The 18,871-nt window shown below is 38.1% G+C and overlaps 1 protein-coding gene across 1 annotated transcript in view; it reads right to left on the bottom strand.

Annotated features, from left to right (window-relative positions):
• Window positions 1-18,871, bottom strand: part of SYNE2 (spectrin repeat containing nuclear envelope protein 2) — a 328,404-nt gene that overhangs the window by 140,696 nt on the left and 168,837 nt on the right. Inside the window, exons 46-50 of the mRNA XM_080809784.1 lie at window positions 10,036-10,191; window positions 8,898-9,163; window positions 5,522-7,625; window positions 3,424-3,746; window positions 595-739 (exon numbers count right to left, since the gene is read on the bottom strand). Of these exons, the coding sequence (XP_080665910.1) occupies window positions 595-739; window positions 3,424-3,746; window positions 5,522-7,625; window positions 8,898-9,163; window positions 10,036-10,191 (2,994 nt within the window). The remainder of the gene's footprint in view (window positions 1-594; window positions 740-3,423; window positions 3,747-5,521; window positions 7,626-8,897; window positions 9,164-10,035; window positions 10,192-18,871) is intronic.

The following is an 18,871-nucleotide window of genomic DNA, read 5'->3' as shown; positions in this document are numbered from 1 at the left end:
AACCCTGCCACGGGCTTCCACTCAGCAGGAGTCTGCTTGAGCGTCTGTCCCTCTGCCTCCCCTCCCACGCACTCACACATGCTCTTAGACACACTCTCACTCTCTCTCTCAAATAAATAAATAAATTTTTAAAAAAAGAAAGAAAGAAAGCAAAAGAGTGATCACTAAGAACAGTTTGCTACTGGTTTGCTACAGTCCCGTGAATCCGAATGATGAACTCTCTTGGAACCACTGTTTCATGTTTCCCTTGGTGTGTGGTTTGGGGTATTTTCTTTTTTCTATTTTTTTTTTAGATTTTTATTTATTTATTTGACAGAGAGAGACCACAAGTAGGCAGAGAGGCAGGCAGAGCGAGAGAGAGGGAAGAGGGCTCTCTGCTGAGCAGAGAGCCCAATGCGGGGCTTGATCCCAGGACCCTGAGACCATGATCTGAGCTGAAGGCAGAGGCTTTAACCCATTGAGCCACCCAGGCACCCCTGGGGTATTTTCTTGAGTGTACAACTCAGGTTGAAGATTTCTGTGGGTCACAACAGAGCCACATTCCCTGCCAATTTTCTGCATACAGTCTTATTAGAGATGTGCAAATACTATTACCTTGCTCTGTTCCAAGCACTCTAAAGCTTCTTTGTAAGATGCTGGCAATGGAAACACAGACTGCCCAAGAACTGCCTCCATTTGGCTTAGGTCACTGCAAATTTTCTCTTTAATTCTTCTGTAGCATTTGTAATTCTCAAGACACCTGTGAAGCACAGTTAAGGGGGAAAAAAGTGATATTAAATTTTATTTAGTATAATAAATTCTGGACTTTCCAGAATGAATTCTGAACACTTAATAAAAAACAGAATGAAATTCTCGTTTTGCCATTCAATGTTTTTCAACAAATTTTTATTGACTGTCTCCTTCTCACAGGGACCTGCATAAGACTTTTAACACAAACTTAATGGTGAGATAAGAGAATTCCCAAAACATTCAAGCTGTAGGGGTGCCTGTGTGGCTTCGTGGGTTAAGCGTCTGCCATTGGCTCAGGTTAAGATCCCAGGATCTCGAGATCGAGTCCTCTGTGGGGTTCCCTGCTCAGTGGGGAGTCTGCTTCTCCTTCTCCCTGCTTGTGCTCTCTCACTCTCATATAAATGAAAAAAATCTTAAAAATAAAAAAGTCTAAATTGTAAAACTGCATTCTTTAACACTGCTAATGAAGTATAAATTCTTCACTGAAATTCTTGTAGTGAGCCATTAATTCAACTTCCACGATTTAACTTAAGGAATTAGTCCTCAAAGTAGGAATTTATCCTAAACCTGATGAAACCTCTGCACAGTAAAATCTTTTTACTTACTAAACTATTAATTAAAATGGCAAATATTGGAATATACTTTTATATATAACAAAAGACATGGTTAAGTAAATTACAACAATCCATTTTATAAAATATTTTATAGCAAATATAATTACTTTGTGAAGTTTTGTTACAATAAGGAAAAGAGCACATAGAGCAGCATATTTTTATAGAGCATAATGTTGTGCTATATAAAAAAACACTATGAATAAGCCTGTCTGTCTAAAACTGATACAGTCTAAATCCCTCCCCCAAAATAATTAAAAATCCAGTATCAAATATATTTTTAAAAAATTATTAAAATATAATAATAAACTGGAAAGGAATTAAGGAGTATTCAGAGGCCCCAAAGTATATCAAAGTGGAAATAGAGAGAAATAAGATGAGCCCTAAGGACCATTTTTCACTTTGAGGGCATTTGCTGAGTTTCAACTTTATTAACTTCTTCCTGGAATGCTGGGTGCCAGAGGATAAAGACTCAACCCAGGACAGGTCTTTAATAGGAAACCCTCTCTGTAAAGATATTTGTAACATATACAACAGAAGACCAACTTCCAGGGGCGCCTGGGTGGCTCAGTGGGTTAAAGCCTCTGCCTTCAGCTCCGGTCATGATCCCAGGGTCCTGGGATCGAGCCCTGCATCGGGCTCTCTGCTCAGCGGGGAGCCTGCTTCCCTTCCTCTCTCTCTGCCTGCCTCTCTGCCTACTTGTGTTCTGTCTGTCAAATAAATAAATAAAATCTTTAAAAAAAAAAAAAAAGACCAACTTCCAAAATATAGCATAAATCTCTACAAGTCAATTAAAAAAATATGAGCGACCTAGTAAAAATTGGGCAATGGCTTGAACAGGCATTTTTCAGAAGATGAAATATGAAAGACCAAGAAACACTCAAAAAAGAGGCTCAAATATATTAATAATAATAATAGAGATGCAGATTAGAACCACAGTGAAATATCACTTCTCATCCATCAGACTGGCAAAAATTAAATCTCCCTTGGGGCACCTAGGTGACTCAGTTGGGTAAGCATCTGACTTCAGCTCACGTCATGATCTTAGGGTCCTGGGATGGAGCCTCGTATCAGGCTCCATTTTCAGCAGGGCGTCTGCTTGTCATTCGTGCTCTCTCTCTCTCAAGTAAATAAAATCTTTAGAAAAGAAAATTAGATCCCCCAACATCAGGTATTGGTGAGGATATGAAACAGCTTTAACATAGATTATTCTTGGAACACTAGTCTGAGTATAAATAAGTAAAATTATACGGAATTTAAAATGTAAGGTGTACACACCTGTTGGCCCCACAATCACAATCCTTGGTATATATTCCAGGGAAGCTCTTGAATTTAAAAACGTTCCTATTGGCACTGTTTGTAAATGCAGACTAGAAAAACCCAAATGTCTATCAAATAGCTGGGTGACCGAATTTTGCTATAGACAAGAACGTGAATAAACTTCAGCATCATAATGATGAATTGGAAAAAATGAAGTGACAGAAGAATACGCATACATGAAAATGGAGCACAAACACATAGTAAAAATATTTTAAAAAGGAAGAAAAATAGTAAATACAAAATTGGACGTAATAGTTAATTCTGAGAAGAGAAAAGGACCACTTAAGAGAATTCAAAAGTAATGATGTTTACCTTTGAACTTTTGGGTACAAAGCTCTTTGTTTGATCATTATTCTTTATATCATATGCAGACTTTTATAAACATTCCGTTGTACATACTCAATATTAAATAAAAGTAAAATAAATACAATATTTGCTATGGTCTTCTGCAGATAATGATTTTTAAGTGTTTCCATATTTTCCAAGTTATTTCCTTATTTTTATTTTATTTTATTTTATTTTAGATTTTATTTATTTGAGAGAGGGGGAGGATCAGAGGGAGAAGCAGACTCCCTGCAGAGCAGGGAGCCCGATCCAGGACTCAATCCTGGAACCCCAGGATCATGACCTGAGCCAAAGGCAGTCATCCAACCAACTGAGCCACCCAGGCACCCCCCCCAAATTATTTCTAATGTGTACATGCTAATTTTAAAAAAATCTCAATTTTGTTCTTAAAGCATTACCTTTAGGAAGAAGTACCTACCTTTCTAGTTCACTTTCCTTTACTTTGGCTGCCTCCATCATGGCTGAATCCTTAGAAAGTAATTCCTGCATAGTACCCTGGAGTTGTTGTTTGGCTTCAGGGCTGGATATAGTCCCCAGCTTCTCAGTGAGGTCCTGGATGTCTGCGATTGTGGATTGCAATTCCTCTTGTTTCCAGCCAGGCATCTCCAGTGGTGCTTTTGGATTATCAAGATCTACTTTATGGGATGCAACAATGGCTTCACGGGCAGTCAAGATCCCCATCGCCCTGATGACTGCCTCATTATAGTGTGTTATACTTTCACAAGCATCATTCAAAACATCCTGGTGAATAGGAGATTAAATGTTGCAACAAAGCTGTCAAACTTTGAAGATTTTTATCATTCTTGAGTTTTTGTAGTGCATTCATAATATGTCTGGGTCTTATAAGGGTTAGCATCTCCTACTTTTAGTTTGACAATATTACACTAGTATTTTTGCTTGCATAAAGAAAATTTTTTTCTAGATTTGCTAAGAAATCTGCCCTAAATTCAAAAATACATCTCATGAATCATGTCTGACAATGTATATTCCTGTCCTAGAACTCTTATATTACACAATGAATTAAATAAAACAACAGGATACATTTAATGTATATAACTTTAACAAATGTTGTTGGGAGGGGAAATTAAAGAAAACACACACAAAAAACCCCCAGATTTCTTGTGTTTTTATTTTTAGTTTTTTAAAACTGTATTTATTTATCTTAAGTAATCTCCATACCCAACACCGGACCCAAACTCACAATCCTAAGATCACAACCTGTGCTAAGATCAGGAGTCCGATGTTTAACCAACAAAACCACCCAGGTGCCCCACCCATCTCGTGTTTTTAAATAAATGGCTCTGCCACTAACTTTAGTTTTGAGCACATTCCCCAATGTCTCAGACTTTAGCCTTCTCACGGAAATAACAAGTAGCCAAAATGGATAACTTTGAAGGTCCCTTCCAGTCCGGCTCTGATCTATTATTTTGGAGATTTACGTCATCGTTCCTGGAAACTATATTAAAATCAAGTAGAGAAGTACTGACTTTACTCAACATTTGTTAAGTACCAATTTAAAGAACATATTAAGATTCATACTGTAACTTGACTTTATAGCACTTAAACCTATCAAAATATTTCAAAAATATTATCTAATAATTCTTTGGATTTCCCCATTCTATAAATTTCATGCAACAATTCTGAAAACACTGTGAAGGGCATTATACTAAGTACGAGTGTTCCAATAATGCCTAAGCTGTCTGTCTTATTATTGTGGAAAAGGAGGGAATTTGTTGGATTCATTCTATAACAGAGGTCAGCAAACTTTTCCCATAAAGGGTCAGACTAATATTTTAGGCTTTACGTGCCATCGGGGCTATCACAACTACTCAACCAGGCTGCTCTAGCAGGAAAGCAGCCATAGACATTCTCTAAAGAAATGAACACGGCGGTGATCCAGTAAAACTTTATTTACAAAATCAAGCACTGTGGGCAGATTTGGCCCATGAGTGACCCCCGCTCTAAAATCAGATCTGGATGCAAATCCTGGTTCTGTGAGTGCTGCAAGGGCTGAGAAAATGTTGATACTCTGAACTTAAATTTCCTTATTTTAAAATGGGGCTATTAATAGCAACCACTTCACAGGGTTGCTGTGAGGATTAAAAACAAAGTATTGAGCACGGTGCCTAGACACTGAAAGTTCTAAATAGAGGGGGAGTTACTGTACGTTCTTTTCACTGCACCCTATTTCTTCTATTATGCCCCACTAGTTCTAACAAAACAAACAAAACCCAAATTTTGTCTGAGCTCAGTAGAGGCTACAAGGGGTATAGAAACAAAGGTGTCACACTCCTCTTTCCCATCTATAAGGCACTGACTGCATTTAGATGTAAAATGAGTTGGGATCGTAAGTTAGCCCGTTGCAAGTTTTTAAAATGACTATTCCATGGGGGATGTTCATGCAGAACCTGAAACTTCTTAAGCATACTAACATACACACATACTAACTAGAGTAAAACCTAAAACCATGAAATAAAAAGAAATGCACTAACTATTGAATTAAGAAAAAAACTTACTGTGCGCATATCAATGCTTGTATTAACCTGCACGTGAAGATCTTCAATGTCCCGCAATTTTGTCTCCACATCACAAGCGTCAGAAGAATTTTCATCTCTCTGCTTCTCAGTAAGGGCCACAGCTTTCATGCCATCCATTTCTGCCTGAACTTGCTCTTGAAACGCTTCGCAATTCTCCTTTTCATTTTGAATAAGTTCAATGTCCAAATTTATAAGTAAAGGCTGCTCTAACTGAGACTTTATCCGATTCAAAACATGTAAGGAATTTTCCAGTTTGTCCTGAAAATCCTTTTCATCCATTTCTTGTGGTTGGGATTTCAGGACTCCGTTTTGGAGAATCTTGTGTATCCTGTCATTTTCTTCCGCATACAGCTTTATTTGGAGTATTTCTTTCTCTTTGAATGAGTCATCAAAGGCCTTACTTTCATTTAATTTCTTTATTATCTCTTGACACAAGCACATGGCTTTCTCAATTCTCCGCTTCAAAATTTGAGCACTGAGCAAACTGCTTTCTGGCGATGTAGGGGGCGTTCCTAATACGGCTTCCGCCCTTTTCTTAATTTGCAGATCCATAGCCCTCAATTTATTTAGTGATGCTTGGTATTTGCCATATTCTGCCATGAAGGTGTCCAGCTGCTTGATTTTTTCTTCAAGTTTCTTCTCTTTTTCAAATACTAGGACTTGTAATTGGTCGAGCTGGGAAAAATCCCAGTTTAGTCCCATGGAGTCGAACACTTCTTTGAGTTTCAGTAGCTGTAGGATACTAGACTGAATACCGGTGATTCGGTCTTTAAGACCGTAGAGCTCCTCTTTAACATCTTCGTTTACGTCTTGAGTTAGCGGCAGCTCATTGCCCTGTATGTGGTCAGCCTCCTTCTGAAGCACAGAGGCCTTTTCATGGAATTCTCTGTAAAATTGTCTCTTCTGTTCTACTTCATTCCATTTATTTTGAATGAATCTTTGGGTTCTGTTGGCTCTCGTCTTAAGATTTTTGAGCCGGTCGTCCAGAAATAATCTTTCAAACACACTTAGATCCTTACAGACGTGCGTTTGCTCCTGAAGGTGGGCTGCGATGACACTCTGTGCCTCCTGCAGTTCCTCCTGAGAACTTGTCAAAGCGGCCTGCTCCTGCTCTAGCTCAGCTTGTGTGGAGGCTGTTCTCATCTTGGGAATTATCAGCGCCTCATTTTCTTGAAGTGAGAGTTGCACCTTCTCTACGACTGCGATTAATCTGTTCCTTTCTTCCAGTTTAAATTCCAATTGCTGTGACCTTTCCGTCGATTTTAAAATTAGCATCTGGTACTGATTCTGTATGTCCTGTAGGATGTGATTTAAATCATTGCTCTCACCCGCCGTAAGGCTGGGAATATTATTTTTTACCTCTTCAACCAATGACTCCACGGCCTGCTGCTTCTCCAGGATGCCGTCGTGGGTCACCTTGCATTTTCTGATCTGTGAAAGAATGTCATCCGGGAGAAGGGAAATGGCGGGAGTGAGTTCACCTAGCAGATTCTTGGCCCACAGCATAATCTCTTTCATCTTGTTCCTTATTTCGTACTTCTTGATCTGATTTTCCAGCTGGGTGTTTAATGGCTCCGAGGCTTCGAATTGCTTCTGCAAGTTATCCACGGCACCTTCCAAAGTATTCTTTTCTTTTTCTCCCCAAATCCTCTTCATCTGAAATTCAGCTCGCCCCTTTAAAACAGAAAATTGATGCTTGATGATCCGGAGTTCAGTGGCCAAGGCAACCATGCGTGCGCTCCCCGCTTCTTCTCCTGGAGAGTTCGGCCCAAACTGTAGGCACTGCTGCTGCTGCTGCTGCAGAGAAGAGCCCAGGTCTTGGATCTCACTCATGAGGAGTGTAAACTCCTCGTGCTCCGCTGCTTGCTGAGAATACTTCTTCTGAGCCAGCTGTTTCACCTGCTCCCAACTGTGTGCAAGTTGCTTGATCTGGCTTTCCAACAACTTCTTATCCATGTCGGTCAGACACTTCGATAAGTTTTCCCACTCGATTTTCATCTTGCTTAAAGAACCTTTCTCTTTTTCGACCGACGCCAGGAATTTTTTAATTTTGTTCAGATAGGTTGCGCTGTCTAGGGGTCCTCTAGAAAGAGAAAAACAGAGCTTGTTAATACTTACTACATACCAATATGAGGGGAGAGGTCATTAAAAGAAATGAATTCTTCTTTGAATTCTCATTAGAGATGATTAGGTCATCTCTAAGTGCACTCCGTCCTAAAAATAAAAATCAGTATCTACTTTAGTGTGGCTCTTGATTAGTCTATGACAATGTAGAAAGCTCAAGTGTAAGGTACGTTTCATAAAAATGGAGAACCACAGGAAAGGAGTGAAGAGCGAAGGGGAACAATGTCTGTAAAAGGACTAAACTGTGAAGGACTTGCGCAAGGCTGAGTCTAGGACTAAGAAATTACCACAAAATCCAGCCAGGTCACTATTATTTTGCCAACAATAATGACTAAAAGGGTATAATCATCAGGCCAGTGTTTTGAATATAAAATTGTTTCCTCAAAAGGAAATCACTGGAAGTAAACCACATTAAGGCAAAACTATAAAATCAACCTTTTTAATGGTGGGAAAGTATTTACACAGTAAGATTCTATCTACAACGATTTGCTATTATTTTCAAAGCCAAAAGGAGCATATATATATATATATATATATGTACATAAAGAAGTCATTAGGATAGATATATATTCCGTATGTTCCAAACTATTTAAGCCAATTATGCTGATACTCAGCAACTGCAAACATAGAATATTTCTTTCCACCCTCACAGTTTAGGATAAACTCTTGACAAAAAAAGTGCTGAATTCCATAGAATTTAAATCTATTTGGCAGAATTTCCCGTGAATTTGTTGTTTGATAAATTATTTGTAAAATGAATATGATTTAATTGTACAATCAATACAAATAATATAAAATTTATTGCACAAAACGGACAATTTTTTCTTCAATGGCTCCCCTATGGAATTAATTTCATACTGTAGTAATAAAACCATAATATCCTTTCACAGTATAAATTCTTAAAACTCGGGGCCTGTCTATGGTAGTGCAGCCTATGCTTGAATAAAAAGAATGCAAGTCCTCAATCCTTTTTTTTTTTTTTTAATATTTATTTTATTTTAGAGAGAGAGAGAGAGCACACGCATGGGATGGGGTTGGGGGGAGTAGGGGGTGAACAGGGGACAGACGGTGAGAAATCCTGAAGCAGACACCGACTCCCAGCTGAGTGCAGAACCTGTTTCGGGCTGAATCCCCAGAACCCTGAGATCATGACCCGAGCAGAAACCAAGAGCTATATGCTCAACAACTAAGCTACCCAGGTGCCCCACAAGTCCTAAATTCTTATACTTACACTTTTAGACTTTCCTTCTCTGTCAACAAGGCTTTCACTGAGGTTTCAACTGAAGCAAGGTGTTCCTGAAAATCATTAAGGAGATAATATTGGCTTTCTTTATTTTTCTTCAAAGTCCTAAGTGCCTGAAGCAGATGGTCCAAGTGGTACACGGAATGTCCTGCGTTGTGAAGAACCAAGGCACTTGTTTCTGCTTTATCGAGACACTCAGTTTGTTCTAGTGGCTCAATGGCTGTTTTCTTTGCTTCCAAATGGGCATATAATTCCTAAAAACAAGTCAAGGAAATCAGTAAATACATACTCACTCATTTACCCATTAATATTTTTCTTTCCAAGAACATGTTCTATCCCAAAAAATGGGCTGTAAATATATCATTTGTACACATAGAAACCAAGATGCTGACATTTAAAAGCTTTTTTCCACTAGACTCATGTTAAAATCTAGACTGAAACTCAGAATTGGTCTAGGATTTAATAGCAATTAGATCTCCCTATTGTGTTAAAAGGTTCTGCAATGTCTACAGGAAGATTTATCATATTTTTAGATTGTTCTAGATTTATATGCACTCCATTTATATACATCCTTTATGTATATCTTATTTTTATTATTCACATACATCACCCCTCTTTCCCATTTTAAATACATGTTTACATTCATGTAAACTCAGGTAGAAGTGTAGGGGTCATTTTTTTAAAAACATGGTATTGGACTTTTAAGATTACACAGCTATAAATATATAAATATATAAACATAGTTATGTAAGCACAGCTGTAAAATGAAGGAGTACCCCACAATGTTGGTAATCAGGAAAAGTAAACTTGTCAGAATCTGAAGAACACATCTGACAAGGAAGAAGAATGATAAGTCAGAATTTCCAAATTCTGTTATTGAATAAGTAAGTTTTTAGGAACTTCATGAAAAAGACTAATGCTCATTAAACTCTTCCACTTTTTAAATGGAAAGATTTATACAACTTACTGATTAGTACATAATTATATAGTTACCAAATTGATCATCAGGCAAAGGTTAAATAAGACTTTTCATTCTGTGAAAGCAAGTTTCTGGTAATTAAAATATATTGTATTGCACTGGATAAATGATGCAATCATGTTGTCAGTGTTTTTCTTGTTTCCATACCTCTATCTCCTTTAATTGTTCATTTCTTAACATAACATCTAATTCTAAAGGTTGATTTTGCAGCTCATTGACTTTGTGCTCATCTTCAGTGTTTTTCATGCTTTCTTGAACATCCAGAGAAAGTTGTTTTGACAAAACCACTTCTACAGTTGAATTCTGAAAACATAAAAAGATTAATTGCTGAATAGTCTACCTTACAAATAAATAATTTTTCTTTCTCTTGGTGAAAACATTCCAGTTCCTTCTATTTACTTAAAGACTTTTCAAAAGTATCATTGGGCATTATCAAAGATGATTTTTCCATACAATATTTAATTGCCTTTATTGGTATCCCACCAAAAAAACAAAACAAAACAAAACACAACCCTTTTTGGCAAGACAGTATAGGATCTATGATTATGTTGTGAGGCATAATCTAGTCATAAGGAAAGAAAACAGATACAGAAAAAACAAAAGTTCCAAAGTTTATGCTTAGTATTCACTGTGATGCAGAGGACAGGACAAATAAGAGGCATTCAACGTTACTATTGGTAGTTTAAGATAGTAAGTGGACAGATGGCAGAAACACCAAGATTTCATGGTATTAAGAATGAATTATGCCTTACACCAATTCATAGGAAGAACTCCAAGCTGGGTAAGGCAGGTTATACATGTAGTAATGTGATCTTTTCTGAAAGCCACAAGAACTTGACTTTCTCATAGGGTACATAGAGACTGCATCTGCATTCACTGACTCATTCTTTGGACAGATATTTGTTGAGTACATGCATGAACCAGGTGCCATGTCCAAAATATTAAAAAAGATTTCCGTTATTTTGTGAAGGTATTAGTTTTTATTTTCCAGTTGCTACATAAATGAAATACCATTTAATTTTGTCAAATACTTTCATGTTAGTAACATCTGTAGCAAGTCTGTGAATAAGACGTGTCCACCTCCCCCAACAAGGTAGAAACTGTTGTACAAATGCTACATGGATAGCACTGCAGACTGTTAACAGTAAGAGTAACTGGGTAAGAGATACATGCAAACTTTCTGTACCATCTCTGCAACTTTTCCATCAATGTAAAACTACCCTAAAGTTAAAAGATTATATAAATGAAACAGATGTACGGAGGTGTATGTGTCTGGAGCTTCACCGAAACTAACTGGTAAGAAAATTTAGCTGACCAGTGTTAACTGATTTCAACATAGTTGGAACTTAGCACAAGTCACTTCTTTAAAAGGCTACAAAGGATTAAAACGATTTTATACATTTCCTCCATTCCCAACAATTTATGCATGCAAGACTATAGCTAAAAACCTACAGGAAGACAGCATCTCAGGAGGAAGGATCCAGGAAGAGAGCAAGAGGGGGGTCACACCACAGGCTCCAGCAGCCTATGGGGGCTCCTTGCCAGGAGCCACAATTACCGGGGGTGGATGCGTGCCTCCCACTTGACTTGATGGTTATTGTTCCTTATAGTACACCCCCCTCCCCATCCACCTACAGAATAAGAAAGAGTGCCTGAGGTAAAGGCTGAGGCATTAGACCCTAGGAAGACTTTACTTAGGATTAATCATCTACTAAGAATTCAGAGCCCTTGGTCTTTCTTACCTCATAAACCACTGACTTGAGGACTAGCAACAATTTGCCACTTGTAATCTGCCTTTCGTGGTCAGAGAGAGCATTCTGAAAAACCTGAAATCACCCCAAAACACCACTTGTTTACCACCTCCAAAAGCCATGTGTCTACCTTGGCAGAAAATCCAACAGAGTCCCTCAAACGAACATTTCAAATTTAAAAGGTAACATTCCCTTGCGCATGCCAGAGAGTTTGGAACACAGACTCGAGGTCCCGATTGGCTCCTGGAAAGATTCTTTTGAAACCAGTCATCCTCTGCTCAGCACCCTTGACTCTGTCTTATTTTGATTTTGCAGTCTCATTTGAACGATTTTATTTTAAATATATGAGATTTCAAACATAGAAGAACAAAATAAAACCTACAGTCATTAACCACGATACAGATATAAGTAATGTAATTTTCCAAATCACAAATACAATTTAAAACTCGATCTTCATCATTCTTTCATCTTTTCCTCCTCAGAAATAACCACTATCCTAAAATACATGCATACATTTTTAAAAAATATTTATTTACTTAAGTAATCTCTACTCCCAACACGGGGCTCAAACTCATGACCCCGAGATTAAGAGTCACACCCTCTTCTGACTGAGCTGCCCAGGCGCCCCACACATGCATTTTTATACTTTTGCTACATATATTAGTATTCATACAGTATTGTTTAATGTGTTTTAATTCTTATTAAACTGGAATCATGTATTACCATTTTATAACTTGTTTTCCTTTTTCCACTAGGCAGTATGTTTTGGGGTTTATTCATGGGGACAGATACAAATCTGGTACAGTCATTTTAGCTTTGTATACTGTTCTCCTGTCTGCATGAACACGACTTATTTATCTGTAGGCTTCTGTGAACGTAGAATTATTCCCAGTTGTTCTTATTAGAGATATTGGTCTGATAAACACCTTCGAATAGGCCCTTTTGCACATCTCTGTGAGTTTCTTTGGGATATTTTCTAGAACTAAAATTATTCCTTTTGATTACCAATAGGTGTTGATTTGTTCTGAATTATAGTTTTTACTCCCATCAGCATGGTAAAAGAATTCAAATTTTCCCTAATCCTCTCTGATATTTGGTGCTAATAGACTTTAATTTCTACCAATATATTGGATGTGAAATTGATACCATTGTTGTTTTACTGAATTTCCCCAGCTGCTCAAAGACTGAGCTACTCTCCTAGAAGAAAACATGGGGCAGTAAGCTCTTTGACATAGGTCTTAGCAATATTTTTTTTGACCAGTCTCCTCAGGCAAAGGCAACAAAAACTAAAACAAATGGGACTACATCAAACTAAAAAGCTGTTGCACAGCTAATGAAATCATCAACAAGACAAAAAGGCAACCAACTGAATGGGAGAAGATATTTGCAAGTCATATACCTGATAACAGATTAACAGCCAAAATATACATGGAATTTATACCATTTATTAATTAAAAAAAAAAAACCTGATTAAAAAACGGGCAGAGGACTTGAATGCATATTTTTTTTTTCCAGAGAAGACATACGGATGGCCAACAGGCAAATGAAAGATATTCACCAACACTACTCATTGGGGAAATGCAAATCAAAATCAAAATCACCATATTAGGGGTGCCTGGGTGGCTCAGTGGGTTAAAGCCTCTGCCTTCAGCTCAGGTCATGATCCCGGGTCCTGGGATTGAGCCCCGCATCGGGCTCTCTGCTCAGCGGGGAGCCTGCTTCCTCCTCTCTCTCTCTGCCTGTCTCTCTGCCTACTTGTGATCTCTGTCTGTCAAATAAATAAATAAAATCTTAAAAAAAAAATCGCCATATTACTCGGCCATCAAAAAAACCTGAAATCTTTGCAATGATGCGGATGGAACTAGAGATGGTATTATGCTAAGCGAAATAAGTCGATCGGAGAAAGACAATTATCATATGATTTCACTCATATGTGGAATTTAAGAAGCAAAACAGGATTATAGGGGAAGGGAGGGAAACATAAAATAAGATGAAATCAGAGAGGGAGATACACCATAAGAGACTCTTAACTCTAGGAAACAAACAGGGTTGCTGGAGGGGAAGTGGGTGGCAGGAAGAGGTAACTGGGTGATGGGCATTAAGGAGGGCACATGATATGGCCACTGGGTTATATACAACTGGTGAGTCACTGAACTCTACCTCTGAAACTAAGAATACACTATATGTTAATTAATTGAATTTAAATAAAACTAAATTTTTTTAAAAACCGCCATGAGAGGGGCGCCTGGATGGCTTGGAGGGTTGAGCCTCTGCCTTCAGCTCAGGTCATGGTCTCAGGGTCCTCGGATTGAGCCCTGCATCGGGCTCTCTGCTCAGCGATGAGCCTGGTTCCCCCCTCTCTCTGCCTGCCTCTCTGCCTACTTATGATGTCTGTCAAATAAATAAATAAAATCTTTAAAAAAAAAAAAAACAACAACCCACCATGAGATATCACCTTACACCTGTCAGACTGGCTATTATTAAAAAGGCAAAAAATAACAAGTGTCAGTGAGAACGTGGAGAAAAGGGAACCCTCATATACTACTGACAGGAATGTAAACTGGTTTAGCCCCTATGGAAAACATTATGAATGTTCCTCAAAAAAATAAAAGTAAAAATACCATACAATCCAACAATTCCACTTTCGGGTATTTATCCAAAGAAAACAAAGGCACCAATTTGATGAGATACATGTCTCCCTATGCTCATTACAGTGTTATTTACAATAGCCAAGATATGGTAGCCACCTAAGCGTCCTTCAGTAGATATACGGATAAAGAAAGTGTAGTGTATATATACAATGGAATATTGCTCAGTCATAAGAAAGAATAAAATCCTGCCAATTTTGACAACATGGGTGGACCTTGAGGGTATTATGCTAAGTGAAACAAGTCAGACAGATAAAGCAAATACTGTATCACTTCACTCATACATGGAATCTAAAAGAACAAAACAGAGGGGTACCTAGGGGGCTCTGTTGGTAGAGCATGCGACTTTTGATTTGGGGTTGAGTGTTAAGCCCCATGCTGGGCACAGAGCTTACTTAAATTAAAAAGGGGGGGGGGCAAAATTTTTAAAAACCAGGGCTATCTGTGTGGCTCAGTCAGTTAAGTGTCTGCCTTTGGCTCAGGTTGTGATCTTGGGGTATTGGATTGAGGCTGGGTAATAGGCTCCCTGCTTCTCCCTTTCCCTCTGCTTCCCTCCTCCCCGCTCATGCTCTCTCTCTCTCTTACTATGTCTCTCTCAAGTGGACAGATAAAATCTTTAAAAACAAAACAACAAAGAAAAAGAGATTCATAGATACTGCTTGTTACAAGAGTCAGGAGGGCTTGGGGGGTTGGGTGAAAGAGGTAAAGGGGATTAAGAGGTACTAATTTCCAGTTATAAAATAAGTCATGGGGATGTAATGTACAGTATATAGAACATAGTCAGTAACATTGTAACAACTTTGTATGGTGACAGATGATAACCAGATTTACCCTGGGAATCATTTCATGATGTATAAAAATATCAAATCACAATAATGTACACATGAAACTAAAAGGATATTGTATGCCAATTATACTTAAAGAAAAAAAAAAGACTGAACTACTCTCATGTTCATTGGCCATATGAGTCTTACCTTCTGTAAATTACTTTTGCATATCTGTTGTCTATTTTTTACTGGGTTGATTTGTGATTTTTGGTGTTTATTTTCATATTCTGGATACTAATCTCCTAATAGTTTTATTCACTGCAATTATTATCTTCCAGTAGATTGTCTTTAAACTTTATATGTGATATCTTTGTTGAACAAGAGTTTAATGCTTTTGTTTTTTTTTAAATATATTTTTTAAAGATTAATTTACTTATTTGACACAGAGAGAAAGACAGTGAGAGAGGGAACACAAGCAGGGGAGTGGGAGAGGGAGAAGCAGGCTTCCCATTGAGCAGGGAGCCTGATGTGGGGCTCGATTCCAGTACCCTGGGATCATGACCTGAGCCGAAGGCAGACACTTAACAGATTGAGTCACACAGGTGCCTGAGTTTAATGTTTTAATGCAGTCACATGCATCAAACATTTCCTGTTTTGGATTCTGTTTTTGGGGTTTGCTTAAGAATGTCTTCTATTATTAAGATTATTAAGTATTAAGAATGTCCTCTACTCTGAGATAAAAATATTCTTTATATATTCTTGCAAAGGCTTTAACATTTTTTTCTTCACATTTAAGTTCTGTAATGTGTTTCTGTGTGAGTTTTGTGATAAATTCAGTCTTTGTCAGAAAAATTCAAGTCTTTTGCCTCACTCCAGAATGATAGTTCAACTGGGTATCAAAGTGCAGGTTAATAACTGTCTTTGTCCCAGCCCTGTGCAGATGCTATTCCTGGCTTTCAGTATTGAAAAATTTATTGTCAACATAATTATTTTTAGTCTGGTTGCCTTTGAGATACTTCATTTTGGCTTTAGTGATTTATTGTTTAGCTTGTTCAAGGCTCTCTGTACTTTCTGAAACTCAAGATTCATATTTTCCCTCAATTCTGGAAAATTCCCAGGCTTGCTTTTATTTTATTTTCTCTACTCTTTCCTCCTACAACTCCATTCAGGCTTGTGTTAGACCATCTCACTCTCAGTACATCTTCTAGGTCTCTTAAACTTTCTTTCCTATTTTCCATCTCTTTATAGCTCTGTGATGGATTATGGGTCATTTTCTCAGTCATATATTTTAGATAACTAATTCTCTTCAGCTTAACTTTGCTGCTTAACTTGTCCAGAGCAATCTTAATTTCAATGACTAATTTTTATTTATTGATGTTCTATATGGTTCTTTCTCAAGTCTTACCCTGTTTATCTCAAAATATTTTACTCTCTTCTTCTGATTTCAAATCCATCTTTTCCATCACTAATCATTTTAAACATATTATTGTATAATATATTCCAGACCGATTCATAATCTCACTTTCTTAATGCATTAATTCCTCTCATTTGTAGTAATGAGGTCCCTTCCCTGTGGTAGACTGCTCCTTTGTATTCATCACGGCCTGATTGATTACCTAATCAGTACTAGCCCAATATCAGACTTCTCTTTAATTTCACTGTGGGAACTCCTTTGGCCTAATTGATAGAAGTGACCTGTTTCTGTGGATTTGTGCTTGCTTCTTCTAAGTATCCCATGAAGACAGGTGGGTAGGTAGGTAGGTAGGTATGTAGATGACAGACATAAAGACTGAATTTATTGTTCATTTCTTGATTTGACCTACTCTATAATGCAAGCAGTATAGACTTGGACTCTAAACCTGTTTGAGATATAGGTTTTGTTTAGATTTCATGGGAGAACTTTTCTTCCCACCTTTAGTCCTAGTCCTTTCTCTGGGTTAGAGATTTTCTGGTCTACCTTTCTCCCAGAGTATAAGCTTTTCAAGGGCCTATGTCTGTTATGGACTATCCACTTCAATACATGGCTTCTCATGTATTTCTCTAAAACCCTGAACATCTGATTCTTCCCCTTCCCCACCTCTCCTGGAATTTCCCTTTAAAAAGTTTTTTTTTTTAATTAGCATAAACATACAGAAGTATAACTTTCTTAAAAAGATTATTTATTTGAGAGAGAGAGAAAAAAAAACATGAGTTGGGGGGAGGGCAGAGGGAGAGGGAGAAGCAGGCTCCCCACTGAACAGGGAGCCCGATGTGGGGCTCCATCCAGGACCCTAGCTGGCATCATGACCTGAGCCCCGAAGGCAGATGCTTAACCAACTGAGCCACCCAGGTGCCCCCAAAAGTATAACTTTTAAACAGTTTTTTTAAAACTGTTTAAACTTTTAAACTTTTAAACAACTTTTAAACTTTTAAACAACTTTTAAACATATTGAGCCTCTGAGCATAAATGGAATTTTTAAGGTTAAAAAATTTAAAGTGGAGGGGCGCCTGGATGGCTCAGAGGGTTAAAGCCTCTGCCTTCGGCTCAGGTCATGATCTCAGGGTCCTGAGATAGAGACCCAAGTCGGGCTCTCTGCTCAGTGGGGAGCCTACTTCCCTTCCTCTCCCTCTGCCTGCCTCTCTGCCTACTTGTGATTTCTGTCTGTCAAATAAATAAATAAATAAAATCTTAAAAAAAATTTTTTAAGTGAAAAATGACCATTCTCTCAAAAGACTGGCTGAGTTATATCACCAGCTATGTTTAATTTTTAAAGAAATGCTACTTTTTCAACCACGTATCTTTCCTTAGAGTTTGGCCTGTTTGGAAAAGAAATAGGAAGTGAGAGAAAGAGTATCATCAACTCTCCTGAAGGGCAGGGGCATGATATTTTCATCTATATGTGCCTTAATTCACAAAGTAAGCCTTCTTCATTCACATTTAAAACAATGGGCTTTACATAATGGAGCTCCGTGTCTGGCTTAGCAAACAACTAAAAACAGCCAACAGAAGGAAGCCTGGCACCAGCTTCACTATCCCCTGCCCCATTCAGGGACAGGGAACCCATGGCTATAATAATTCTGGGAAAGTGAGAAGCCGAAATCTATCACCTGTAACCTGCTAACAGAAGGAGAGTATCATACAAGCCTAGAGGATATATTTCTTTCTTCTCTAAAGCATCCCAATATGAAGCAGTGAAAAGCAATTTAAAGATACACATACATCATCACCACCAGTGACAAACCGAAAGGCAGATCAACACAGTCTCAGCTGCGGCCTCTCTGTGCCAGCGTCATGTCTACAATGTTAACGTGACCTGTCAGGCACCTGTGATGCAGCCAGACTCGCCCACCTCTCAGGCCTCCACTCTGTCACTCTTCTCTGCCTCCATCCTCTCTTTCATCCCTTCTAACTCCTCATGCTCTCTCCCACCACAAGAGGAAATTCTATTTTCTCTGTCAAAAATCCTCCCAACAGCCAGCCCTAAGCTCTGTTAACTCCAACCCACCCTTCGGGTCTCCATTCAAATGTTGTTTCCTTAGAGAAGCTCTGACTACAACTCAGGTCAGACTCCTGTATTACAGACCGTCATGGAACTCGTCTTCTTTCACTTTGTTTCAGTAATCAGGCTCTCATTAGTTAATTAGTTGATTCACCTATGCCTCCTCCTCTGGACTAGAAGCTCAGTGAGAATACAGACCATGCCTATTTTTGCTCACCACTGAACCCTCACTGTCTGCTCAATAAATTTTTACTGAATGGATGTGTAGATGAAATCATAATGGACAAAAAAGAAGAGAATTTTATTTAGTTTTTGTTTGTTAAGATGAATCATCTGTG

Source organism: Martes martes, assembly GCF_963455335.1.
Source record: "Martes martes genome assembly, chromosome: 7".
Taxonomy (NCBI): domain Eukaryota; kingdom Metazoa; phylum Chordata; class Mammalia; order Carnivora; family Mustelidae; genus Martes; species Martes martes.
Note: the sequence above shows the minus strand (reverse complement) of the source record. Positions and strands in the feature narration are given on the sequence as shown.